Source organism: Oncorhynchus clarkii, chromosome 5 (assembly GCF_045791955.1).
Source record: "Oncorhynchus clarkii lewisi isolate Uvic-CL-2024 chromosome 5, UVic_Ocla_1.0, whole genome shotgun sequence".
Classification (NCBI taxonomy): Eukaryota; Metazoa; Chordata; class Actinopteri; order Salmoniformes; family Salmonidae; genus Oncorhynchus; species Oncorhynchus clarkii.
Window position 1 is genome coordinate 21350942 of NC_092151.1, and position 25807 is coordinate 21376748.

The following is a 25807-nucleotide window of genomic DNA, read 5'->3' on the forward strand; positions in this document are numbered from 1 at the left end:
GGGTGGGAGTAAGCTTTGTTATTGTTTCAACAGCTGATTGCCGTTTTAAGGAAACTCTAACACTGTGTGTGTTTACCCTCTAGAGAATGCAGTTCTGAATGCCTCAGAATTGCAGAGCCCCAAACACACATCTACCATCATTATAAGGTGCCCATAGATCTGCCCCAGACACAAGCATACTGATGCACATACAAATGCATGCACGCACACCAGATGTTACCAGCTGTTGCAGGCTCAGTCCACTCCAGTCTAGCTGAACACAGGAGAGGAAATAAGAAGATATGTGTGTGTTTAGAAGATAGCAGACAGTTAGATAGGATACCCGCTGTAGCCACAGAACAGGGGAAAAGAGAGGACAACTAAATACAGAAACACACAGATCTCTTCTGAGCTAAAGGCCAAAACCACACAAACAGCCTCAGCCCAGATCCTCTCCCCAGCCCCAGCCTCATCACCCAGCCCTAGCCTCAGCCATAGCCCTCTCCCCAGCCCCAGCCATAGCCCTCTCCCTAGCCTCAGCCCGGGCCTCTCCCCAGCCTCAGACCTATCACTCAGCCATAGCCCTCTCCCCAGCCTCAGCCCTAACACCCAGCCATAGCCCTCTCCCCAGCCCCAGCCTCAGCCTCAGCCCTATCACCCAGCCATAGCCCTCTCCCCAGCCCCAGCCTCAGCCCTATCACCCAGCCATAGCCTTCTCCACAGCCCCAGCCTCAGCCCTATCACCCAGCCATAGCCCTCTCACCAGCCTCAGCCCTATCACCCAGCCATAGCCCTCTCCCCAGCCTCAGCCCTATCACCCAGCCATAGCCCTCTCCCCAGTCTCAGCCTCAGCCCTATCACCCAGCCATAGCCCTCTCCCCAGCCCGGGCCTCTCCCCGGCCCCAAACCTTACCAGCCTTGTCAGCGCACAACAACCCTCTCACACCACAGTAGATTGTGAGACCCATGACTTCAGCCTCTGTGATCTCAGCCTTTACCATGTCACTGATCACAGCTGTCACTGTAACCCAGACATACACACACACCCCTCATACACATATTTCGCACAAGCATATGCACAAACAAGCATACGACGACATCAAGTCATGACCACTACTGCTAATTAAACACTTTAACCAGGCCAGCCGAGCTGTGTGTGTGTGTGAGTTCAGTCTTCTGGTTCAGCCCTGTATGGTCAGGCTGACCTTGGTAGAGCAGTGAAATGTGAGTGTGTGTGTGTCTGTGTGTTGAATGTGGCTTTATATGAAGCTGTTTTATAAGGCGTTACCCAAGACGATGTCGGACCACAGAGGGTGACATGAGGAACCAAAATGGCTGCCAAGAGAGGCTGAGAGAGAGCAAGAGAGAGAGAGGAAGATGGAGAGAAAAGAGCAGGGGTAGAGTCAAAGAGAGGAGAGTGGAGATGGAATGGAATGGAAGAAGGATGGGTGAGACTACCAAACCCTTTAAACCACAGTTCTAATATAAGGAAAATAACATCCTAAAATATCATTTAAATTATTCTAAATTTCTGGAAACCTGTAGGAACATCCTGGAACAAGCCTTGTTAAAACAGTAGAAACACGTGATCACACCTGTGTGTAGATGGGAGAGAAAGACTGGGTCCATATAACCACCTCTCCAGTTATGCTGGATTCCCTCCCCAGGCAGGGATGAGCATGAGTGATGACCATGCCTGCCTCTCTGCTTCGTCACTTCTTCACTCTCACTAGCATACACACAGTATCAGCTAGCATGAACTAAAACATGCACCCAGCTCAACTAAACACAGGACCTTCCAGAGAGGAGAGTGTATTTATAAAGGAAGTGGGTTCTGGCCTGACTGAAGGGACATTCTCTGTCCTCCAAATAAAACTGCTTGGCTGTGTAAACTCCACATTCCCGAGCTTGTGGTCTCTCTCAGAGGGAAGGACTGAGACAAGACTACATCTATACCTTTTGAACCTGTTAAATCAGTATGCTTTAGAAATAAAATAAATCACAAAAAATTTGTTTACAAAGATCAATCAAGACCTTGCAAATGCTTGCCTGCCTGCACCATAAGTGTGTGTGTTTTCCTCCCATGAGCTCATGCTGCAGGAGAGTGTTCAAGCAGACAAGGTATTGAGGAAGAAAGGGAGGAGGCCTGAGGGGTTTAGGAATGGAACGTGTCCCGCCCTTTAACCCCAAATCTAAGGATTCCAGCACACACCACAAAAGGCACACCCTCTCTCTCTCTCTCGCTCTCTCACACGCACACACACACGCACACACACACACAGCAGGATTATCTGTGATGTCATCGGAATTAAAGCTTCTCCACCACACTCAAGGATACACTGTAAATACAATGCATTACCATGCATTTTACACACATAATCTAGCCCAGTATCAAGACTCTATTATTATTGTGGAGTTCACTGACTTGTGACAGTTTGAATCTCACAGTTTCACAGCCCACATTCATGATATACAGAGAGAGAGAGAGAGAGAGAGAGAGACTTTGTGTCTCTGCCCCTCCAAAAATAGCTAGTTGTTTTGGTATGCCATTTTCAATTCTACTAAAAGATAGGAAGAATACAAATAGGAAGAATTGAAGCTGAGTTATATCATGAGAGTTCTTGCTAAGGAAAGCACTTTGATGAACAGCCATTCTACCTATGATGTGTTTGTTTGTGTTCAGTAATTAGCATATCCGTGCCATCGCCCCCTTTGAGTTGACCACAGGCCACAGGACCCCTCTGTGGTCCCGCCCCCACAGCCTCATGCCACCATACAGGGTCTCCCACCCACACATCCGACACACACAGACAGAAACACACACGCACTTCCCCATCCATCACGGGTCGTTAGTGAAAGCCACATCCATCCAATCAGCTCTGTGGTTTGTCTATAGAAACAAATCAAATCAATCAAATTGGATTTGCCACATGCGCCAAATACAACAGGAATAGACTTTACCATGAAATGCTTATTTATAAACCCTTTCCCAACAATGCATAGTTAAAAAGTACGAAAATGTAAAAAGCTAATATTTACACAATACAAATAATGAGAGTGTAAGGAGTACCAGTACCGAGTCAATGTGCAGGGTTATGAGGTAGTTGAGGTAATATGTACATGTAGGTAAGGGTAAAAGTGAATTGACAATCAGGATAGATAATAAACAGAGTAGCAGCAGCATATGTGAAGAACGTGAAAGAGTGTGAAACTGTGTCTATGTGCATGTGTGCGTTTTGTGTGTTTGAGCATATGTAGTGTGTGTGTGTGTGTGTATGTGTGTTGGAGTGCCAGTGTAGTATATGTGAGTGTGTGTGTTGGAGTGCCAGTGTAGTATATGTGAGTGTGTGTGTTGGAGTGCCAATGTAGTATACGTGAGTGTGTGTGTTGGAGTGCCAGTGTAGTATATGTGAGTGTGTGTGTTGGAGTGCCAGTGTAGTATATGTGAGTGTGTAGGTAGAGTCCAGTGAGCTGGTGCAAGAGAGTCAGTGCAAATAAAAAGGGGTTCAATGCAAATAGTAATTTAGCCATTTGATTCACTGTTCAGCAGTCTTATGGCTTGGGGGTAGAAGTTGTTCAGGAGCCTTTTGGTCCCAGACTTGGCTCTCCGATACCGCTTGACATACGATATCAGAGAGAACATTCTATGACTTGGGTGACTGGGGGCTTTTACAATTCTTAGGGACTTCCTCTGACACCGCCTTACATATCTTACTAAAAAGTTAGGAAAAATCCTAAAGGAAAACCCACAGGAAAAATCTCACAAAGGCAAAACTTCCTCAAGGAATCTTGTAAGCATTTTCTGTAAGGTCAGGTGTTTGACATCTGCTTTGAGAGAGACCAATCCTGGCCACAGATACTGAGAATACTGTCCTCTTCTGCATACAGAAGGAATTACAGCAAGCAACACAGTAAGATGAAGCTTGTGGTTTTCAAGTTAATGTCAAATGCACAGTGACATGCCTTTCTTGCCAGCTCTAACCCCAACAATGCAATAATCAGTAACAATGTAATACTAAAAATAACAAGGTAGAACACGATAAAGTATGTAAGCATAATAGATACAGGGTAAATTCCAGTACCATATTTACAATGTGCATGGATTGAAGTCAGAAGTTTACATACACTTATGTTGGGGTCATTAAAACTTGTTTTTCAACCACTCCACACATTTCTTGTTGACAAACTATAGTTTTGGCAAGTCGGTTAGGACATCTACTTTGTGCATGACACAAGTCATTTTTCCAACAATTGTTTACAGGCAGATTATTTCACTTATAATTAACTGTATCACAATTCCAGTGGGTCAGACGTTTACATACACTAACTTTTGACTGTGCCTTTAAACAGCTTGGACAATTTCAGAAAATTGTGTCATGGCTTTAGAAGCTTCTGATAGGCTAATTGACATAATTTGAGTCAATTGCAGGTGTACCTGTGGATGTATTTCAAGGCCTACCTTCAAACTCAGTGCCTCTTTGCTTGACATCATGGGAAAATCAAAAGAAATCAAGACCTCAGAAAAAAAATTGTAGACCTCCACAAGTCTGGTTCATCCTTGGGAGCAATTTCCAAACGCCTGAAGGTACCACGTTCATCTGTGCAAACAATAGTACGCAAGTTAAACACCATGGGACCACACAGCTGTCATGCCGCTCAGGAAGGAGACGCGTTCTGTCTCCTAGAGATGAACGTAATTTGGTGCCAAAAGCGCAAATCAATCCCAGAACAACAGCAAAGGACCTTGTGAAGATGCTGGAGGACACTGGTACAAAAGTATCTACATCCACAGTAAAACAAGTCCTATATCGACATAACCTGAAAGGCTGCTCAGCAAGGAAGAAGCCACTGCTCCAAAACCGCCATAAAAAAGCCAGACTACGGTTTGCAACTGCACATGAGGACAAAGATAATACTTTTTGGAGAAATGTCCTCTGGTCTGATGAAACAAAAATAGAACTGTTTGGCCATAATGACCATCATTATGTTTGGAGGATAAAGGTGGATGCTTGCAAGCCGAAGAACACCATCTCAACCGTGAAGGACAGGGGTGGCAGCATAATGTTGTGCGGGTGCTTTGCTGCAGGAGGGACTGGTGTTCTTCACAAAATAGATGTCATCATGAGGAAATACAATTCTGTGGATATATTGAAGCACCATCTCAAGACATCAGTCAGGAAGTTAAAAGCTTGGTCGCAAATGGGTCTTCCAAATGGACAATGACCCCAAGCATACTTCCAAAGTTGTGGCAAAATGGCTTAAGGACATCAAAGTCAAGGTATTGGAGTGGCCATCACTTAGCCCTGACCTCAATCCTATAGAAAATTTGTGGGCGAAACTGAAAATGCTTGTGCGAGCAAGGAGGCCTACAAACCTGACTCAGTTTCACCAGCTCTGTCAGGAGGAATGGGCCAAAATTCACCCAACTTATTGTGAGAAGCTTGTGGAAGGCTACCCAAAACATTTGACCCAAGTTAAACAATTTAAAGGCAATGCTACCAAATACTAATTTAGTGTATGTAAACTTCTGACCCACTGGGAATATGAAAGAAATAAAAGCTGAAATAAATAATTCTCAACTATTATTCTGACATTTCACATTCTTAAAATAAAGTGGTGATCCTAACTGACGTAAGACAGGGAATTTGTACTGGAATTAAATGTCAGGAATTGTGAAAAACTGAGTTTAAATGTATTTGGCTAAGGTGTATGCATCTTCCTACTTCAACTGTATAGAGGTAGATATGTATTGGGCTATGGTGACTAGTCATCACGATATATGATAAACAGAGTAGCAGCAGCATATACTGTATGTCTGTATGTGAGTGGGTGAGTAGAGTCAATATAAATGTATATGCATATTATGTGTGTGTGAGCAAATTGTGTTTTTGTGTGTTGGAGTGACTGTGTATAGGGCCCTGTGAGTGTGATTTTCTTTTTTAGATATATAGGTCAACTCAGATACTCCGTGTAGCCATTTTGTTAGCTATATAGCAGTCTTATGGCATGGGGATAGAAGCAGTTCAGGAGCTTGTTGGTGTCAGACTTGATGCACCGCTACCGCTTGCTGTGCAGAAGCAGAGAGAACAGTCTATGACTTGGGTGGTTGGAGTCCCACATTTTTTGGGGGCCTTCCTTTCACACTGCCTGATATAGAGGTCCTGGATGGCAGGAAGCTAAGCCCATGATGTTCTGGGCTGTCGCACCACCCTCTATAGCACCATGTGATCGAGGGCGGTGCTGTTGCCTTACCAAGCAGGGACGCAGCCAGTCAAGATGCTGTCAACGGTACAGCTGTAGAACTTTTTTTTCAGTTTGTCCCAAAAAGGCAGGTTTCAAACACAAACCTTCACAATAAGGTACATTCCAGTTACCCTACACACCCTTGTATGTGTGCATCACTTTATGCGTGCCTCGTCTGCCGGGGACATCCTTCCAAATATTGTCTCTTTAACTCAAGTTTCCGAGGGTAAAGCATGCCAAATATACGTGCGGATCACTTAGAGGAACCGTTGACATAAAAACACAACTAGATACTAAAAACAGGCTAGAGCCTTTATTGCAAAAGACATAAGACAGTAATTATACAGTGATAGTGTGATACAAAAATAGAACAACTTTTCACAATGATAAAGTGTAGCACCATGTGATGGAAATCCAACCCCTGTCATGGAGAAGATGGTCCATGTAGGATAATGTACATGTGGACCCATTAAAGTGAGACTCAGCCATATAACTTTTGCCATGAACCTCAGATTCACACTGCTGCAACGTGATAGCTGCGAGACCAAAACAGCGAGAAGTTTAGCCTCACACCGTTTGTTGTTGCGGAAGTTGGCCCGAATCTGCCGTATCTACCTTCAAAATACATATATTATTATCCAAACATGTAGAACCTTTTACGCCATATATACAAACATGTGTACCAGAACTAAAACATTCCTGGGTCTCGTTTCACATTCACTCATGTCAGAGGAACAACCACTGCCCTCGGGCAGCTAAGTGACTACTAAGGGTTGATATAGTATTGGGCAACTAGTCTCTTCTGAGAAGAGAAACATCAGTGGTGAGCTACACAGGGGGTTGGGAGGAATGACTTAAGGACCAGGAGTGTATGTTTGTGTGGGGTTCAGTGGAGGAGTAGCACAATCTGAGACGTGTACGATAACCCTACTGCACACGCTGGGACATGTGCAGTGGGGTTATCGCACACGCTGAGACATGTGCAGTGGGGTTATCGCACACGCTGAGACATGTGCAGTGGGGTTATCGTACACTCTGAGACATGTGCAGTGGAGTCAGCATCTCTTCAAAGATGGCTCCCTTCACGTTGGAGCCCCGAAGGTTAGCTTCCTGTAGATCGCATCCAGACAGGTCACAGTTCTGAGAGAGAGGGGGAGAAAGAGAGGGAGGGAGCTATGTTTGAGAGGTGTTTTGTGTGTGTGTGTGTGTGTTTACCTCCAGGTCTGTGCCAGCCAGTGTAGCTCCTCTCAGGTTGCAGTTTTTCAGCTTGGCGTTCTTCAGTGTGGCAACTCGCAGGTTGATACCTGTCATCTGACTACCCTCCATGTCCACCCCCTTTAGGTTGGCACCTAACACACACACACACACACCAATACAAATCCAAGTATGATCGAAAAGATTTTGAACCTTGCGATCCAAGTGTGTGTGTGTTGAGTCAAGTCAAATTTGTTTATATGTGCGTGTTACCCTCCATGTTGGCTTTGACTCCAGCAGGGTCCTCAAAGTTACAGCCTCTCAGAGATGCACCCTCCGCATTAGAACACAGCATCTTAACACCCTGTAGGTTAGCTCCCTGTAACACACACACACACACATTAGAACACAGCATCTTAACACCCTGTAGGTTAGCTCCCTGTAACACACACACACAGTAACACACGTCAAGGCAGGCTGAGGACAGGTCTGCCCGCTCCAGGTTGGCACCACTGAGGTTGGCGTGAGTGAGGTTGGCAGCTCTCAGGTTGGCCATCTTAAAGTTGATGTAGCGCAGGTCCAGGCGAGACAGGTCTGCACCGCTGAAGTTCAGACCCTGTGTGTGTGTGTGTGTGTGAGTGAGAGAGAGATAGAGGGAGATCAAAGAGGACAGTGTCAGACAAGATAGAGCATAGCCACTGAAAACAGATACATTTTGGTGAGTGTGTGCTACCTGACAGCGCAGCTCTGACTTGGTGGGTGTGGCCAACAGGAAACGTACAAACTCCTTCCTGGTTAGAGGGGAGTGGTCATCAGCAGGCTGGGAACTCTGGGAAGGAGAAAATATGGTGTAGTTAGGATAGACAAGCCTCATGCACACTTACGGTATTCACACACACACCTTGATCAGGTTCTCCAGTTGCTCAGCCAGCTGCTCAATGCCGAAGAACCGAGCTTCCTCCAGGACCCCTGAGACAGAGAAAGAGATGAAGTAGCTATTAGTGTGTGTGTGTGTGTGTGTGTAAGTCCAGTGTGTACATTGTGAGTGTGTGGCATACCCAGTGGGTTGATGCCGTCATTGATGATGAGTTGTCCGTGTCTCAGGTAGTTGAGGATTGGTTCAAAGTAGCCTGGACTCCTGTCTATCAGGTAGGCACCCTGGGAGTCCTGTTTATTACCCCACACATCTACACACACACACACACACACACACACACACACACACACACACACACACAGAATTCGGGACATGAAAATTGAGTGGAGGAGAGTGTGAGTGGTGAGTGGTGCATTGTGGGAGTGACATCATCACCTTTGTCTCGGAACATGTGGGCCAGCATGCTCGCTGGTTCTTTACTGACCAGAGTGCTCCTGAGGAGAAAACACACCACACAGGTTATGTGTATCAATAGAATGGAGTGGACAGACTGCAAGGTTGTCATGGTTACCGTGTGGTGGTGAAGCAGCAACCCCCAACGTTGAGCGTCAGCCAATCAGTGTGAGTTTGGAACCAGTCTGGACAACCAGGGTCATCCTGGGGGTCTGCACACTTTGTCTTACTCGCATCTGAGGGAAGTCATACAGATAGCAAGTACATCCTACCCAGATAGAAGCACAGAATATCCCACACTGTACCTCCTGATAGAGCTGTTGAGAGGTTGTAGTCAACTTACCATCAAAGGAGTCGCCCTCAGACACATACAGCACGTCATCATCCCTGCAGAACACACACGCACGGTGTTAGCAGTGAACAGAACTTTATCCTGCCTAGCTAGCTGATTGGTTCGGCTGTCGCCAATTTTGACCTCACCTTATAAGCGTTATGTCGTCTATAAGACCGCCTGTCCCGTTATAAACGCTGGAGGCTCGGATTCCCAGTTTACTGCTAGCGACGGACAGCAGGTCTGTCAGCGATCCATACAGCGCCACAACCTGCGGCAAAATACACACGAAGCCCACAGATACAACCCTGCGACAATATATATCTGGCGATGTACACTGACAAAAGACGAAACTGCTGGCAACCTAGCGTACCTACTGTGGTCAGATGGGATGTAGCTTGTAGCTAGCTACAGCAGTAGCTATGGAGTGATGTTATCTGTGCTGCCGTTGATATAGAAAGGGATCCGATAGGGTTCTCGGAAACTAGCTTACCTTGCCATTGGAAGACGTTCCGTTGACAAACAGAGTGACTCTCTTCATGATAGTCCTGGTTATTTAGCTGCTCGGCTTGAGTCAACTAGCTAATTACACCCGTTTCTGATTTTTTCGATTGGAACCAAAACATCCGCAATAAAATAAAAAGCTTGAAAAAGCGTTGCAACGATGTCGTCCAATCAACGATTAAAGAGTGAATGTTGTCCAATGGCGATGAATAAGGTGGTAACTCACATGCAGTTACCGAGATGTCATTGGTCATAATTATTTTTTCTAAACAATTAATGCTTCCTTTCCTCGCTTCCTGTCCTTAAGCAGATTAATTGGCAACAAAAATGGCTTACAGACTACCAAAATACATCAGCAACCACTACGTTAACAGCATATTTGGACTGACATCAATCAACAATAGGCAGTCAATCATTGGCCAGAAGTTCATCAACAGAGCCACTCACAACCCATCATTGAAGGAAGCCTTGAGACAGGCCAAATGGACCACAGATACACCCATGTCCATAATGCTGAAGCTGACCTAGAAGAGAGGAAGAAAAAATACAAAAATTACATTTTTTTTTTTTTTTACAAAAAAACGTGTGTGTATGAAAATGTGTAGATATGTGAATGCACTCCTTAGCACCCCGACCCCTCTCCCCATGCACAACTGTGAGCTATCATTTTAATGACGTTCTTTTATCCCTCATTTTTTCATTTTTTTCTTTTTCTTTTCTTTTTTACTTCTATTTTTAAAACAAAACACCACAAACTCATGTCGGGAAAAGCAAAAAGGCGAAACTAATCTACAACCGTTCTGATAAAAACCTTAGGGCATTCAGCCTCGGGGGATGCCTTGCTCCTGGCCTGCCCTGCCTCTTCCACCAATCCAATTGTTTCTTATGGACAGAAAAGAGCAGAGGCTCTGAGCTGTCCGATCAGGTCCATTGTCTACTTGTGCGGAAAAATCATTGTTATCGAGCAATAAGGACAAACCTAGCATTGACAACTTAGATGGAAAGCTACTGAGGATGGTAACTGACTCTATAGCCACTCTTATCTGTCATATGTTTAATCTACATCAGCTTGCTGCCAACTCTAGGCAAACTGTTGGAAACATTTTTTTACCAAATTTTCTCTGTGAACAAATTGATACGACTTTCAGCAGGTATATAGAGAATGTCACCCACCATGTACAGCACTGACACATATGACAGATGATTGGTTGAAATAAATTGATAAGAAGATTGTGGGAGCTGTACTGTTAGATTTCAGTGCAGCCTTTGATATTATTGACCATAACCTGCTGTTGAGAACATAGGTGTTATGGCTTTTCAACCTCTACCATATCGTGGAATCAGGGCTACCTATCTAATATAATTCAAAGGGCTTTCTTTAATTGAAGTTTCTCTAATGTCAAACATGTAAAGTGTGGTGTACTGCAGGGCAACTCTCTAGGCCCTCTACTCTTTTCACCAATGACCTGCCACTGGCATTAAACAAAGCATGTGTGTCCATGTATAATGATCAACTATATTCACATCAGCAACCACAGCTAATGAAGTCACTAAAACCCTTAACAAAGAGTTGCAATCTGTTTTGGAATGGGTGGCCAGTAATAAACTGGTTGTGAACATCTCTAAAAACTAAGAGATCTGTATTTGGCACAAATCGTTCCCTAAGTTCTAGAACTCTGCTGAATCAAATCAAATTGTATTTGTAACATGCGCCAAATAAAACAGATGTAGACCTTACAGTGAAATGCTTACCTACAAGCCCTTTGCCAACAATGCAGTTTTAAGAAAATTTAAAAAAAAGTAAGATAAGAGCTGTTGTTGTCTTACCAGTTGTTGCCTTAGCTAGCTCTCCCAATCAACACCCGTGATTGCTTTATGCCTCACTTTACCTCTCTCTCAAATGTCAATATGCCTTGTACACTGTTGTTTAGGACAGTTATCATTGTTTTAGTTTACTGCGGAGCTCCTAGTCCCACTCAACATGCCTCAGATACCTCCTTTGTCCCACCTCCCACACATGCGGTGACCTCACCCAGCATAACTAGCCCGTCCAGAGATGCAACCTCTCTTATCATCACTCGGTGCCTGGGTTTACCTCCACTGTACCCGCACCCCACCATACCCCTGTCTGTACATTATGCCCTGAATCTATTCTACCACACCCAGAAATCTGCTCCTTTTATTCTCTGTCCCTAACGCACTAGACGACCATTTATGATAGCCTTTAGCCGTACCCTCATCCTACTCCGTTCCTCAGGTGATGTGGAGGTTAATCCAGGCCCTGCGTATCCCCAGGCACTCTAATTTTCCCCAGGCACTCTCATTTGTTCAGAAGCCTCCTCACAAAGTTTGTTTTACTCACTGCTTTAGCACACTCTGCCAGCCGTTATGTCCTTGCCGTGTCTGAATCCTGGCTTAGGAAGGCCACCAAAAATGCTGAGATTTCAAAACCCAACTACAACATTTTCCGTCAAGATAAAACTGCCAAAGGGGGAGGAGTTGCAATCTACTCCAGAGATAGCCTGCAAAGTTCTGTCATACTTTCCAGGTCTATGCCCAAACAGTTCGAGCATCTAATTTTAAATATTAATCTCTCCAGAAATAAGTCTCTCACTGTTGCCACCTGTTATAGACCCCCTCAGCTCCCAGCTGTGCCCTGGACACCATATGTGAATTGATTGCCCCCCATCTATCCTCAGAGTTCGTTCTGTTAGGTGACCTAAACTGGGATATGCTTAACACCCCGGCAGTCCTACAATCTAAACTAGATGCCCTCAATCTATATAGCCCTTGGTTCACTCCAGACCTGACTGCCCTTGATCAGCACAAAAACATCCTGTGGCGGACTGCACTAGCATCGAATAGTCCCCGTGATATGCAACTTTTCAGGGAAGTCAGGAACCAATACACGCAGTCAGTCAAGAAAACAAAGGCTAGCTTTTTCAAACAGAAATTTGCATCCTGTAGCTCTAACTCCAAAAAGTTTTGGGACACTGTAAAGTCCATGGAGAATAAGGGAACCTCCTCCCAGCTGCCCACTGCACTGAGGCTAGGTAACACTGTCACCATCGATAAATCCACGATAATCGAGAATTTCAATAAGCATTTCTATACGGCTGGCCAGGCTTTCCTCCTGGCTACCCCAAACCCGGCCAACAGCTCCGCACCCCCCGCAGCTACTTGCCCAAGCCTCTCCAGCTTCTCCTTCACCCAAATCCAGATAGCAGATGTTCTGAAAGAGCTGCAAAACCTGGACCCGTACAAATCAGCTGGACCCTCTCTTTCTAAAATTATCCGCCGCCATTGTTGCAACCCCTATTACCAGTCTGTTCAACCTCTCTTTGGTATCGTCTGAGATCCCTAAAGATTGGAAAGCTGCCACGGCTATCAAAGGGGCCCTCTTCAAAGGGGGTGACACTCTAGACCCAAACTGTGTTATTAACTGTATGCTTGTTTATTCTATGTGTAACTCTGTGTTGTTGTTTCTGTCGCACTGCTTTGCTTTATCTTGGCCAGGTCGCAGTTGTAAATGAGAACTTGTTCTCAAATAGCTTACCTGGTTAAATAAAGAATAACAAATAATTAAAGGACAGCAGTAAATAACAATAGCGGGGCTATATACAGGGGGTACCGGAACAGAGTCAATGTGCAAGTAGGTAGAGTTATTAAAGTGACTATGCATAGATAATAACAGAGAGTAGCAGCAGCATAGAAGAGGGGGGCTTAATGCAAATAGTCTAGGTAGCCATTTGACTAGATGTTCAGGAGTCTTATGGCTTGGGGGTAGAAGCTGTTTGGAAGCCTCTTGACCTAGACTTGGCGCTCCGGTACCGCTTGCCGTGCGGTAGCAGAGAGAACAGTCTATGTCTAGGGTGGCTGGAGTCTTTGACAATTTTTAGGGCCATTCCTCTGACAACGCCTGGTATAGAGGTCCTGGATGGCAGGAAGCTTGGCCCCGGTGATGTACTGGGCCGTACCCTCTCTAGTGCCTTGTGGTCGGAGGCCGAGCAGTTGCCATACCAGTGATGCAGCCCGTCAGGATGCTCTTGATGTTGCAGCTGTAAAACCTTTTGAGGATCTGAGGACCCATGCCAAATCTTTTCAGTCTTCTGAGGGGGAATAGGTTTTGTCGTGCCCTCTTCACGACTGTCTTGGTGGGCTTGGACCATGTTAGTTTGTTAGTGATGTGGACACCAAGGAACTTGAAGCTCTCAACCTGCTCCACTACAGTCCAGTCGATGAGAATGGGGGCGTGCTCGGTCCTCCTTTTCCTGTAGTCCACAATCATCTCCTTTGTCTTGATCACGTTGAGGGAGAGGTTGTTGTCTTTGCACCACACGGTCAGGTCTCTGACCTCCTCCCTATAGGCTGTCGGTGATCAGGCCTACCACTGTTGTGTCATCGGCAAACTTAATGGTGTTGGAGTCGTACGCTGGCCGTGCAGTCATGAGTGAACAGGGAGTACAGGAGGGGACTGAGCACACACCTGAGAGGCCCCCAGTGTTGAGGATCAGCGTGGCAGATGTGTTCTTACCTGCCCTTACCACCTGGGGGCGGCCCGTCAGGAAGTCCAGGATCCAGTTGCAGAGGGTGGTGTTTAGTCCCAGGGTCCTTAATCTGGTAATGAATGGTGTTGCTGTTGAACAAGTTGAGGAGACTAAATTACTTGGTGTTACCTAAGATTGTGAACAGTCATGGTCAGAATATATAGATTCAATGGTTGTAAAGATGGGGAGAGGTCTATCCGTAATAAACATATGCTCTGCTTTTTTGACACCACACTCCACAAAGCAATTTCTGCAGGCTCTAGTTTCATCTTATTATTAAATATGTTTTTTATAAGAAACTGTTTTCATAGTCAACTTACACACAGCACTGACACACACTCCCTTCCATCTTATATAGCGCAGGTGAACAGCAAACCTGGTTTAAAAATAATTATAATAAAGCAACACCTCAGGGCACAACGCCTCTCCCTCATGTGACCTCCTTGATGTATGTACTGACATGTATGTGGAACTGTTAGATGCACACATACACTACATGTTGTTTTTAAATGTATGCAAATTGAAAAGTATTTTGTCTGTATTTTTTGCTTTATGTTGGACCCCAGTAAGACTAGCTGTCGCCATAGGAGTTGACTAATGGGGATCCTAATCAATCACATCAAACAGAGAGAATGCAGAATGTAACAATCAAATCACTTTATTAGCCAATTCATTCATACAGGCAAATAAAATAGCATGGGCTCTACAGTGTACACACACGCTCACACATACAGTCATGGTTGGGTGGATATCTTACAATGCAAATAGAAGACCTGGGTCACATTCAGGAGACAAATGGGAGAAAAAAACTAACAATTGCATTCCTATTGGACAAGTTCTCTTTTTGGAAATGTAATGCACCTCCTAAACACACCCCTTGTCTGAGTAAAATAAAACTACATTGCGATTGGGAACAGAGGATTCTGTTCCCAATCGGGGGTTAAGGTTGGGGAGGGGGAGTCTTGCATTCACTCATTTCCGCTGTCCTCTGTGTCGTCTTCTCCTCCCTCGCTCCGTCCCTCCGTCTCTCCATCCCTCCCTCTCTCGGGGTAGTTGAGGATGTGGCGGTTGGCCTGAATGAGGTACTGCTGCTGTTTGAAATACACCTTCAACACTCCCTTCATCACCACAAATGCTATACCACCCTACAACACAGAGAAGGAGAGCGAGAGACAAACATAAAACAAATGCTACCCCAGCCTTGAGACATACTATACAAATACACTCTCCCCTCACCAGAACGGTGCGTTGCAGAGATGAGGGTACCCTGCCGAAGATCAGTCGTCCCACCAGGCTGGCTACAGAGGGGAAGATGAGAGCTCCACACAGAGTACGAGACACTGACAGGTGGTCCCCTCCATTACCCCCATCAGCTGGCACACGGGGCAACGGACGACCTATACCTGGGAGGGAGGGGAAGAGAGGAAGAGTTAAAAATGGTTTTGTTAAATTCATTTCATTTGCAGAATGTACTATATGCTGTAACGTTTACTAAACCTCTAGAGTTAACCATACCTCAGACAGACAGACATACCCCAGGCAGACAACCTGTCTTCTCACTTTTGTATGCATGTATGTATGTATGTACGTACAGTGGGGCAAAAAAAAAGTATTTAGTCAGCCACCAATTGTGCAAGTTCTCCCACTTAAAAAGATGAGAGAGGCCTGTAATGTTCATCATAGGTACACTTCAACTATGACAGACAAAATGAGAAGAAAAAAATCCAGAAAATCACATTGTAGGATTTTTAATGAATTTATTTGCAAGTTATGGTGGAAAATAAGTATTTTAAGTGGGAGAACTAGCACAATTGGTGGCTGACTAAATACTTTTTTGCCCCACTGTATGTATGTATGCATGCATGTATACCTGGCAATAGCAGCTGTAGTTTAGAGGAGTGTCTCTGCCACAGCCTCAGTATGTAGTCCTCCCATCGGATCATCTTGCCCAGGACAAGCATCACTGGGATGGTAGGTAGACCCATCAGGAGGAACAGAGGATCTGCTCTCTCCATCACATCCAAGCCCTTCTTATGGCCCACCACCTGGAGAAAGAGGGAGGGAAAGAGGTGAACTGGGACTCTTGTGTTTTGAGTTGCATTGTTGTTTGCAATGGATTCACTGAACTAGTTACTGAACTAGTGAGTAGTTAGTGTTAGTTATGGGTCAAAGGTTAGAGGTCAAGGGTATAACAGGTATGACAGGGTTAAGGTTCAGTGGTCAGAAGTCAAGAGGCATGTACCTGCATGACAGTCACAGCTCCATAGGTGACAGCTGACCAATAGACTGTCCCCACCACCACACCAGCAGCAGTGAATGGACTGGCCCGTGACAGAGCACTGTCCATCTGCTGGAGGAAGTATACCAACGGCCCTGGAGGGTGGGGGGGACAAACATATACAGACAGCCATGAACTAACTGACACGCCTGGACATGAAAGCTACAGAATAGAGCTTTCATTGTGGTGTGTAGTGTGATTGTTCTATATCCCACCTTGGGTAAGATGATGCAGTGTGTGTGTGTTAGTTACCCATTTTGGGAAAGACAATGCGGTACTCTGTGCCACACTGAGGGCAGCTGACGGCTCCTCCACTGTTTCCTTTCTGCTTCTCATCGAGCCAACGCTGCAGACAGGCCTGGTGGATCCACTTGGTACAGCCCTTACATCTGCAGGGGCTCACCCACTCTGCCACGCGATCCTCTCTCTCTGTCGCAAAACACACCCAGCAGTGCCTGGGAGACACAGGTTAATGCGCGCGCGCGCACACACACACACACACACACACACACACACACACACACACACACACACACTTACTTACTTCTCAGGGGGCTCCTCCACACAGGCCATCTTGTGTCTGTTCAGTTCCTCTAGGTCCCCGTCTCACCATGGGCCAGCCAGGCAAGACCTACACACACATTATTTCACTTTCTCTACATCTGGCTAAAATATAGACAGCATTTATTTACTAACTGCCTGTATTAGCTTGCTTCATATACGTTCACAAACTCACTTCCGGTCAAACTTGTAACTGGCTACAAAGGCCTTGGCTAAATTACATGCCCCAGTGACCACTGCAAACTAATCTTAGCTATAGTTAATGCTGTGATGCATATTTTCTATGTTTTAGTTGGATCAGAAAATGACATGTCCATACAATTTGCCATTCATACGTTTTAATCGCTTTGTGATACTTGCTAACGGGCAAGTGTTAAGAGTAGCCATTCTAGCTACCTCCGGTACGTAACTACCTAGCTAGCTAACTATAGATTAGAAGTATTCATAACTTTAAGTTGTTGTTGAATAATGACAGTGGTTTCTTACCTCGACAATATCTCTATATAAAAATCCCGAAGTAGCTTTACAGTAAATTTTTTAACTGGTTGGATGACAATAAAATAGTTTTGATTTATACAAAATATTCGAACTGCCTGTCCTACGGACGAACAAAAATACAAAACAGTCCTTCCGGTTTACAGACACTTTTTCTTAAAGGCAAATACATGTTTTTTCTCCAACTTTAACATTTTTGGATGTTGTGGAATTTACAGACAAATAAAACATACATCATTTCTGTTCACTAATAATTGCCCATGATTTCCCAAACATGCACATAATAATGTAATAGACATTATGTTTCCACCCTCTCTGATGCTCATCTATTCATCTTGTAAAGGGGGAAAGTTTATTTAGCTGAAGGTACATTTATTCATAAAGATGGTGATGATGATAATAATGATTATGATGATGGAAAAGCAAGCCGGCAAAAACAGTGCACAAGCTCACAACCCTAAATCTGGGGTTGACAGCGAGCACGTGGGCTCCAGCTGGCAGTATTGCCATTGGGTGTTGCCACTGTCAGTCTACTCTAGAGACAACCGCATACCTACTGGGTTGGGTTGTGATCAACGCAAGCAGCAGCGACCAGTGGTCTGAGAGCAGAGTGACAGGGCGTTATTTACATGATTAAAATATCAAATAGGCAAGATTGTATCAACGGAATAATAGAATCATATCTTAAACAATTAGTTCGTCATGGAGTCCTATGACATTATAGCTAACCAGCCGGTTGTGATCGATAATGTAAGTATGATGTCACTCATCCACACCCTTGCCTAGCTAACGACTAGCCAGGGAGGTTAGCTAGCTAGTATTGTGTTGGAGGTTTTGATCAAAGATTTTTATAACTAAACCAAGATAGGCCACAGCCTGTCGTGTCCAATGGAAACAAAGTCATAGTGGGCTGAACAAGGAAAGAGGTGGGCAGAGCCGAGTACGAGCTAGCGAGATCCTATCGGCCTGTTCTAGCATACATCTGCATATTTCAGTCAGGGAATGCCTATTCTGAAGTGCGCGTGTGCAATAACTCAATTTGCCTTTGCACCCCTTCTAAACGCCACTTTTTTTTTACTTTGGCAAAGGGTTAGTCTACAACATATTCTAGTTTTGGGAAAATAAAACTGTATTGAGATCAAATGTTTCATCTATGAGGACATTTGCATAATGTTGGCCAAAATCCATCTTCTCCCACTGCTCGCCACTGTGCTTCCTCTCACTACCATATTCGGTAGTGAGTGGAAACGCCAAGCGGATGATTCACATTTATACATCCGGTGAAATATCTTCTTATTGTTCTAGCTGTGCTTTGATAGCTGACATTACTGAATACATTGGTACTAGCTTATTATTCATAAATATATTCCACTTGCGCTTAGCCACCTCTTTCCACGTGCACCTCGTGTAGTAGAAGGTCTCTGTCAAATATGTATGTTGCTGTGTGTGCTGCAGAACCAGCTAACGTTGCTATTTTTCATCCAAACACTGGTTTGCCTGTATCGTCTCCATCATATATGTTCTGTTCTGGAATAATAACTATCTAACTAGATTTATATGATACATTTACAGTTAACGTCAGGGTAGGTAACTAGCTGCAACACTGGCTAGATACACAGTTGTGTCGCCGGGAGACAAACCCCACCTTGCGAACGGCTAGCCATCTATGCGAAATGCGTTGGCCGAGAAAGAAGTTAGCTAGCAGCGTTAGCTATCGCCACCTGTCACTGATTATGCGCACCACACTAGAAATAAAAAACTTAATTCTAAAATGAGCTTATTTGCTAGATAATTGGACATGAATGAGTGTACCGGACCTTGCAGGTGATAACTGTTGTGTTGTTGTCAACATAATACTTACTACCTGTGTCATCTGTTGCTCTGTCATGAGCCCAGAGGCCTTTCATGGGCTAATGTTTTACTCAAACCCTTCTAGGAAGGAAACACTAGGCATGTTAAAGCCCAGTGATGCTGCCATAACCCAGAAGATAGGGGCTGTAATGTGTGTGATGTCTCAGACAGAGTGGGATAATGCCTTCCGCTGCCTCAGGCTGTGTCTTATGACTCAACACACACACAAGGAGTGTTAATTGTGGTGGGTTGGGACAGACAACTTAAGTAGTCATAGCTTGATATTAATAACTTTCTCTCCTGTCCTATCTCTCCTAATCTTCCCTCTACCTCTCCTACTCTTCCCTCTACCTCCATCTGTCTCTCCCCAGGGTTCAGGTGTTGTCAAAGCTGGCTTTGCTGGAGACCAGATCCCCAAATACTGCTTCCCCAACTAGTAAGACCTCCTTTATTTGTACCTATCCTACATCAATAAGACACAGCTGTGATTCAGATCGATAACATCTGTGGGGTTGTTTCTAACTGTGTTGTGTTCTGCTGTGTGTGATCCAGTGTGGGCCGTCCCAAGCACGTGCGCGTGATGGCAGGAGCCCTGGAGGGGGACCTCTTCATTGGACCCAAAGCAGAGGTAGGCTTCATACCATAGCCTTACACACACACACACACACACACACTATGAAGGGGCCAGTTTCAACAAGCCTCTAACCCTTCTCTTATCCCTCCCTCCCAGGAGCACAGAGGGTTGCTGTCAGTAAGGTATCCTATGGAGCATGGTATAGTGAAGGACTGGAATGACATGGAGAGGATCTGGCAGTATGTCTACTCTAAGGAACAGCTGCAGACCTTCTCAGAGGAGGTGGGCTCTCCTCTCATCTCCTTATTCTCCTCCTCCCCTTTTCCTGTATCTAATCTCCTCAATGTGTGAACCGTTAACCATTGTTGTAAATGTTAGGCTTCTTGATTTATTGAATTGTATAAAAAATTATGGATGTTGTGAGTGTGTGAAAAGTATTTAACAGACAAGGGAGCTAGTATGACTAAGAAAGGGATTTTCAGCCTTCTGGCTCGCATGCTAACTAGATCTGTCTTCCCCTCAAGCACCCTGTCCTGCTGACTGAAGCCCCTCTGAACCCCAGTAAGAACAGGGAGAAGGCGGCTGAGGTGTTCTTTGAGACCTTCAACGTTCCCGCCCTCTTTATCTCCATGCAGGCAGTCCTCAGTCTGTGAGTACGTTACACTGTTTGTGTGTTTGTGTACATACCGTGTGTGCAGGCACGCTTCTGTGTGTTTGTTATACTCACGCCCCTTTCTCTGGTCCAGCTATGCGACAGGGCGTACCACGGGTGTGGTGTTGGATGCGGGCGACGGGGTGACCCATGCGGTGCCCATCTACGAGGGCTTTGCCATTCCCCACTCCATCATGAGGGTGGATATCGCTGGAAGGGACGTGTCCCGTTACCTCCGGCTGCTGCTACGCAAGGAGGGCTATGACTTCCATACCTCCGCAGAGTTTGAGGTGGTCCGCACCATTAAAGAGGTAAGGGACGGACAGTGTGTGTGTGTGACCTAACTAGAAGAAAATGAAGGGCTCAATAGGAATTGCTGTCAATTAGGGCTGGGCGATATGGCCTAAAAATCACATTTCAATTTTTTTTCAAACTTATGGGTGATTCACAATATATATCTCTATTATAATTTTTCTTATTTTTAAGTTCTCTCTAAATAAGCATTGTTGTACAATTAAAGGTCAAATGCACTGCATTTCACACAGTCAGCAATAATCTAATGAATTCAGGGCTTGTGAAGTTATACCTAGGATAAATATAAGCCTTCCACAACCATAAGACACACTAATAATTATTTTATCAAAATAATTCAACCTGCTTTTTAAACATTTTATAATCGCTGATCCAGCTTTCAAGTCTGTCTATGAAATTGCCCTTTTTTGTTGCAAATGTACCTAGAACCATGCACATCCACTAATAATGACTAACTTCTGGTAGCAGGCAGGCTATAGGACATTAACACAGGTCTCATCAACAATCTCTCCAGCCCACGTGCTACTGATTAGCCAGCTAATTTTATATTTCAAGTTTAAGCCAACTTGGATGTATCTGCTAGCTAACAAGGCAAAACAGTTGAATAGTTATAAACGCACCCTGCTGTCCGTCTCCATCAGTTTGAACAGCATGCTAGTCTGTCCACTTTGTTCACATGTTGAAATCAAGTGGTCTACCTTATTTCTCAGAATGACAACGAGTTGACAATTCCTTATATAATTGCGTTTTATGCTTATTGCACATTTATAAAACACAGACTAGACAGTATAAGTCTTTGGCTAAAATGCTGCGAGTGGTATGTGGCACGACAAACTTAGCCTTCTTTTTCCAGAATCAATGTTCATTGATACTCCTGTTTTAGTAATGTCTGCTCTGTACGCAATGTGAGGAGTTGAGACATACAAAGGGTATCGTCAGAAAGGTTAACTTGTCCTTTATTACAGTTAAATAATGTCTCAATGTGTTTGTGTCCATATGACTGATTCTGTTGACCTCAAATTCAAATAGCGATTTGAAACCGCTTGTTTTCTTTGGGCTTATTTTGGACTTAAGTTTGTCATCTGCCTACCCGACTTTGGGACAACGACTCCCATTGTTAGGAGTGAGATGTGCATCTCATCATTACATACAGATCTTTGGTGTAAATGGGGAGGTGCACACAGCACAGAAGGAGCAAAAAATACAACACGAGAACAAGCGGACATAAACGCTCATAAAGACAAAATGCGATACAGGCATTTGGAATATCGCGGAAAAACATATATTCAAATTAATCTAATTAATTCAATATATTGGACAGCCTTACTGTCAATAGGGATGTCTTGGTAATGTGTGTGTTTCTGTCCTCAGAGAGCCTGCTACCTGTCCCTGAACCCCCAGAAGGATGAGACTCTGGAGACCGAGAAGGCCCAGTACACCCTCCCCGACGGTAGCACGCTGGATGTGAGTCAAACATCACACACACACACACCTTTGTTTTATTTTGAGGGACTACAAACATCAACATCATCATCACTTCGACACCCAGTTGAGCCAAACTCTGACCTTTGACCTCTGCCCCCTGTCCAGATTGGTCCAGCCAGGTTCCGCGCCCCAGAGCTGCTGTTCAGGCCAGACTTGATCGGAGACGAGAGCGAGGGGATCCACGAGGTGCTGGCCTTCGCTATCCAGAAGTCTGACATGGACCTCCGACGCACACTCTTCTCCAACATCGTACTGTCTGGAGGATCCACACTGCTCAAAGGTTACACACACACACACTGACCAACAACAACGAATACTAGTGTGTTGTGAAGGTGTTTTCTCATGTGGTTGAAGGCTCCTTAGCTAACAGTCTTTTCTGTTGCAGGCTTCGGGGACAGGTTACTAAGCGAAGTGAAGAAGCTCGCTCCCAAAGACGTGAAGATCAAGGTATGGTAACTAATGACCCAACTTTTCACCTCTTCTTGGCCAGAGCTCAGCATGTTGCTATATGAGTCTGTTTTTAGCATGTGTGGACAGGATGTCTCCTCAGCAAGTCCCTGCTGACTTTCTGTCTCTCTGTGTTTCCTGTCCAGATTTCCGCCCCTCAGGAGAGGCTCTACTCCACGTGGATCGGGTAAGAGATCACCACACACAGACTCACTCTCACATCTCTCTATTCCCTAATCCCTCTCTCCTCTCCTCCCTCTATTGTGTTCTGCGTAGTGGCTCCATCCTGGCGTCGTTGGACACCTTTAAGAAAATGTGGGTCAGTAAGAAGGAGTATGAGGAGGACAGAGCACGGGCCATCCACAGGAAGACCTTCTAACACCGCGGCCCTTAAACTGACCTCAACATCACCTATCTGCACTGTGCTGCCCCAACCTGTCACGACACTACCCTCCAATGCTCCTGTATTTGCTCTGTTTCCCCACATTACTGATTTGCCCCAACATCTGGAACTATCCCACAGCCCTATGTCTGCCCCTCCCCTTAAGGCCTCCCCCATCCTCTGGCAAGGGGACTTTCCATATACACCCTCCCTCAATTCAGCATGCCTTCTGTTACCAGCCATGTGGGAGAGAGCGGGGTGGCCCTTCAGGCAAGCCTGTGGGCCTCTCACCTCCTCCCACACCCAGGGCTGCGTGGGCATATGTCAATACTGTGGACTGTTCTTTCTGTTGTTAAAGGGGCAATGCTATACTCAACCCTGAAGTATTTATATTACTCTCCTATCTACCCTGCCCTGTACGATACCTTGCAATCATCCAATGACAAAGAAGGTGAATGTTTTTCGATTCTGTAAGAATTCCATTCCAAACCGAAGAGATTGATTTAATTGTTTTGCGTTCTTTAAAAAAATATCTTGGTCGTCACAGTTACAAATCACCATGTTAATGTTAGCAGTTGAATTCACCATTGTTTTCTTACATTTTTTTGTTTCCATTTGTTGAATTAGATTGTGTTGAGGGTCAGGGTTAGGATAGTCTGCTATAGGAATAGGTCATGCTGTAGACGGGTAGAGAATACCACTGTGTTTTACATTGCCTCATCAAATATTCAAGCAATTCATTGGAAAACATTCAAAGAACTTCTCTTTCCACCAACCCTCCCACATGTGTTCTTCAACAACAACTAATGGACATGTTTAGACGACAGCGATGTTTAACCCATCCTTATGATGTGTAAAGTATCTCCATTCAGTTAGCTGTGTTTTTTCTCTTTGTTTGAAAATGACATTAGTGGAAATGGTTTGATAACAAAGGACGGGTGAGATGTATCCTCCTCACTTGGTACCAGATCCAACGGGGGGATTTCAACTTTAAATAACCATTAGATGACCATTGCTATTTCTAAATGACCGTTTAAGATATGACAGTTGAACTTTGGGACCAGCTGAATGGGACCCTTGAATGCCTTGTAAAGATTAAACAGGACAAAGTGCTGTCCATAAAGCATGTTAGTGTTCTGTACTGCACAGAGACTGATCTGAGAGCTGTATGCCTGGACAGGATCATCTCTGAGGAGGTCCAAGTCTCCACTAACCATTGATACAATACAGGTTCATATTTAATAATCACCTTTCTGGTTAACCTTCAGATTGATGAAGGCTTGTCTGATCCTAGATCTGTGGTTATGGGCAGCTACAACCTGGAGTGATCTCTGATCTCAGTGTTAGTCAAGGGTCAGGGACTAGCTGAATATTGGGTGAAAGGCCACAGAGATCAAACATTGTAATTTGATTTCTCTCCAAAGACTCATATTTGGCTCCATTTAAAGGATGGTGGAAATCACCTGTTAAATGTTACCTGTAAGTTATTTTAAAACACCATAAGTGTATGGGTTAGAACAATTGAGAGAGAGCAATGTTTAGTTGCTATAGACTGTAGTAGGACCATTCACATAATAAGCATGTAGAAGCACAGGATGGTGGATTATTATCAGTTAGTTTTCTACCCTCTATTCCCCCTCATGTACAACTAGAAGTCTGAGTGTTATTATGGCTAAGCTGATTTCCCTACGTCTCAGTGGCAGTAAAGGGCTTGTGTCCAAAACTGTGTCCGCCTTACTCCTGTGCCCTGGCACCGGAAAGTCCACTTCAGATTCTGGGTGTTTTTTAAAAGGTTCTATACTTAAAAAGCCTTGTGTACAGTGGACCGCTTTTCAAAACGTCAAAAAATAAAATAAATGTACAATACTGTTTATTCAAGTGTTGCTTTTACTTTTCATTTTGTAAATTCAGTATAATAAATAAGTTAATGACAGCTGTTGAGGTGTCTGGTCTTTGTAATTAATTCATCTTTATGATAATCATAACCAACAGGATGCTATGAATTGTTTCATACATTGTGACCCACTTCAGTTACACTCTGGTGACTTTGGTCACATATTAAACTAACTTCTGAAGGCTTTATAAGGCATTCATTCAGAAGTACTACACTTTACAATGAAAGTCATACCACATCCAGGAGCATGAGGTAGATATTAGAACACAGTGAAAGAACCACTGAACTGGAGAGACAGGTGAACGAAGAGAGGGATGAAGAGAATAACATTTGGTATTTTATTAAGATCCCCATTAGCTGTTGCAAAAGCATTAGCTACTCTTCCTGGGGTCCACACAAAACATGAAACATTACATAATACAGAACATCAATAGACAAGAACAGCTCAAGGACAGAACTACATAAATTCAAAAGAGAACTGGAGAGGAAGCTGAAGAGAGAATCTGTCAGGAGGGAAGAGATGGAGAGAAAGCTAAAGAGACTGAGAGCGAAGAGAGATAATGAGAGGAGGGAGAGGGAGGAGAGACACAGACAGGAGATTGAGGAGATGAGAGGAAGCTATGAAGGAGAGGCCAGAGTTGAAACAGAGAGAAACCTGGTGAAGATAATCCTGCCTGAGTTACAGAGGAACATCATGATCTCACAGACTAAGATGGAGAGGGAGTTAAGCAGACAGATGGAGAGGGAG

The 25807-nt window shown here is 44.6% G+C and overlaps 3 protein-coding genes across 6 annotated transcripts; 1 reads left to right on the forward strand and 2 right to left on the reverse strand.

Annotated features, from left to right (window-relative positions):
• Nucleotides 1-6513: 6513 nt before the first annotated feature.
• Nucleotides 6514-9943, reverse strand: LOC139409892 (BTB/POZ domain-containing protein KCTD9-like). Of its 4 annotated transcripts, XM_071155295.1 has the most exons (12): nucleotides 9571-9943; nucleotides 9227-9348; nucleotides 9090-9133; nucleotides 8865-8982; nucleotides 8729-8787; nucleotides 8475-8603; nucleotides 8318-8385; nucleotides 8150-8245; nucleotides 7883-8032; nucleotides 7690-7795; nucleotides 7438-7571; nucleotides 6514-7362 (listed from the first exon to the last, which is right to left on the reverse strand). In XM_071155295.1, exons 1-12 carry the CDS (start codon nucleotides 9616-9618, stop codon nucleotides 7246-7248), a joined length of 1191 nt encoding a protein of 396 aa, XP_071011396.1. In that variant the 5' UTR covers nucleotides 9619-9943; the 3' UTR covers nucleotides 6514-7245. The 4 variants fall into 4 exon arrangements, with proteins under 4 accessions (XP_071011396.1, XP_071011394.1, XP_071011395.1 ...); XM_071155293.1 differs by having other exon boundaries at nucleotides 6516-7362; nucleotides 7690-8032; nucleotides 9571-9725; XM_071155294.1 differs by having other exon boundaries at nucleotides 7113-7332; nucleotides 7690-8032; nucleotides 9571-9725.
• Nucleotides 9944-14765: 4822 nt separating this feature from the next.
• LOC139408520 (E3 ubiquitin-protein ligase MARCHF5-like) lies at nucleotides 14766-17606 on the reverse strand. Its single transcript, XM_071152502.1, has 7 exons — nucleotides 17454-17606; nucleotides 16951-17037; nucleotides 16659-16861; nucleotides 16371-16501; nucleotides 15999-16173; nucleotides 15365-15531; nucleotides 14766-15273 (listed from the first exon to the last, which is right to left on the reverse strand). Exons 2-7 carry the CDS (start codon nucleotides 16977-16979, stop codon nucleotides 15097-15099), a joined length of 882 nt encoding a protein of 293 aa, XP_071008603.1. The 5' UTR covers nucleotides 16980-17037; nucleotides 17454-17606; the 3' UTR covers nucleotides 14766-15096.
• A 388-nt stretch (nucleotides 17607-17994) lies between these two features.
• Nucleotides 17995-25098, forward strand: LOC139408521 (beta-centractin-like). The gene is made up of 11 exons (XM_071152503.1): nucleotides 17995-18212; nucleotides 19685-19749; nucleotides 19866-19941; nucleotides 20044-20169; nucleotides 20412-20536; nucleotides 20634-20850; nucleotides 22223-22315; nucleotides 22442-22616; nucleotides 22722-22783; nucleotides 22930-22970; nucleotides 23060-25098. The coding sequence occupies exons 1-11, from the start codon at nucleotides 18165-18167 to the stop codon at nucleotides 23160-23162; spliced, it is 1131 nt and encodes a 376-aa protein (XP_071008604.1). The 5' UTR covers nucleotides 17995-18164; the 3' UTR covers nucleotides 23163-25098.
• Nucleotides 25099-25807: the final 709 nt, after the last annotated feature.

Coding starts and splice junctions, on each gene's coding strand:
- LOC139409892 (XM_071155292.1), bottom strand. CDS start 9,618: ATGAAGAGAGTCACTCTGTTTGTCAACGGAACGTCTTCCAATGGCAAG. Junction 8,983..9,089: donor TGAGGGCGACTCCTTTGATG/GTAAGTTGACTA, acceptor GACTTCCCTCAG/ATGCGAGTAAGACAAAGTGT. Junction 8,033..8,149: donor AGTCAGAGCTGCGCTGTCAG/GTAGCACACACT, acceptor ACACACACACAG/GGTCTGAACTTCAGCGGTGC.
- LOC139408521 (XM_071152503.1), top strand. CDS start 18,165: ATGGAGTCCTATGACATTATAGCTAACCAGCCGGTTGTGATCGATAAT. Junction 19,750..19,865: donor AAATACTGCTTCCCCAACTA/GTAAGACCTCCT, acceptor TGTGTGATCCAG/TGTGGGCCGTCCCAAGCACG. Junction 19,942..20,043: donor TCATTGGACCCAAAGCAGAG/GTAGGCTTCATA, acceptor CCTCCCTCCCAG/GAGCACAGAGGGTTGCTGTC.
- LOC139408520 (XM_071152502.1), bottom strand. CDS start 16,979: ATGGCCTGTGTGGAGGAGCCCCCTGAGAA. Junction 15,532..15,998: donor ACTACAGCTGCTATTGCCAG/GTATACATGCAT, acceptor CCTCCCTCCCAG/GTATAGGTCGTCCGTTGCCC. Junction 15,274..15,364: donor CTCTGCAACGCACCGTTCTG/GTGAGGGGAGAG, acceptor TCTGTGTTGTAG/GGTGGTATAGCATTTGTGGT.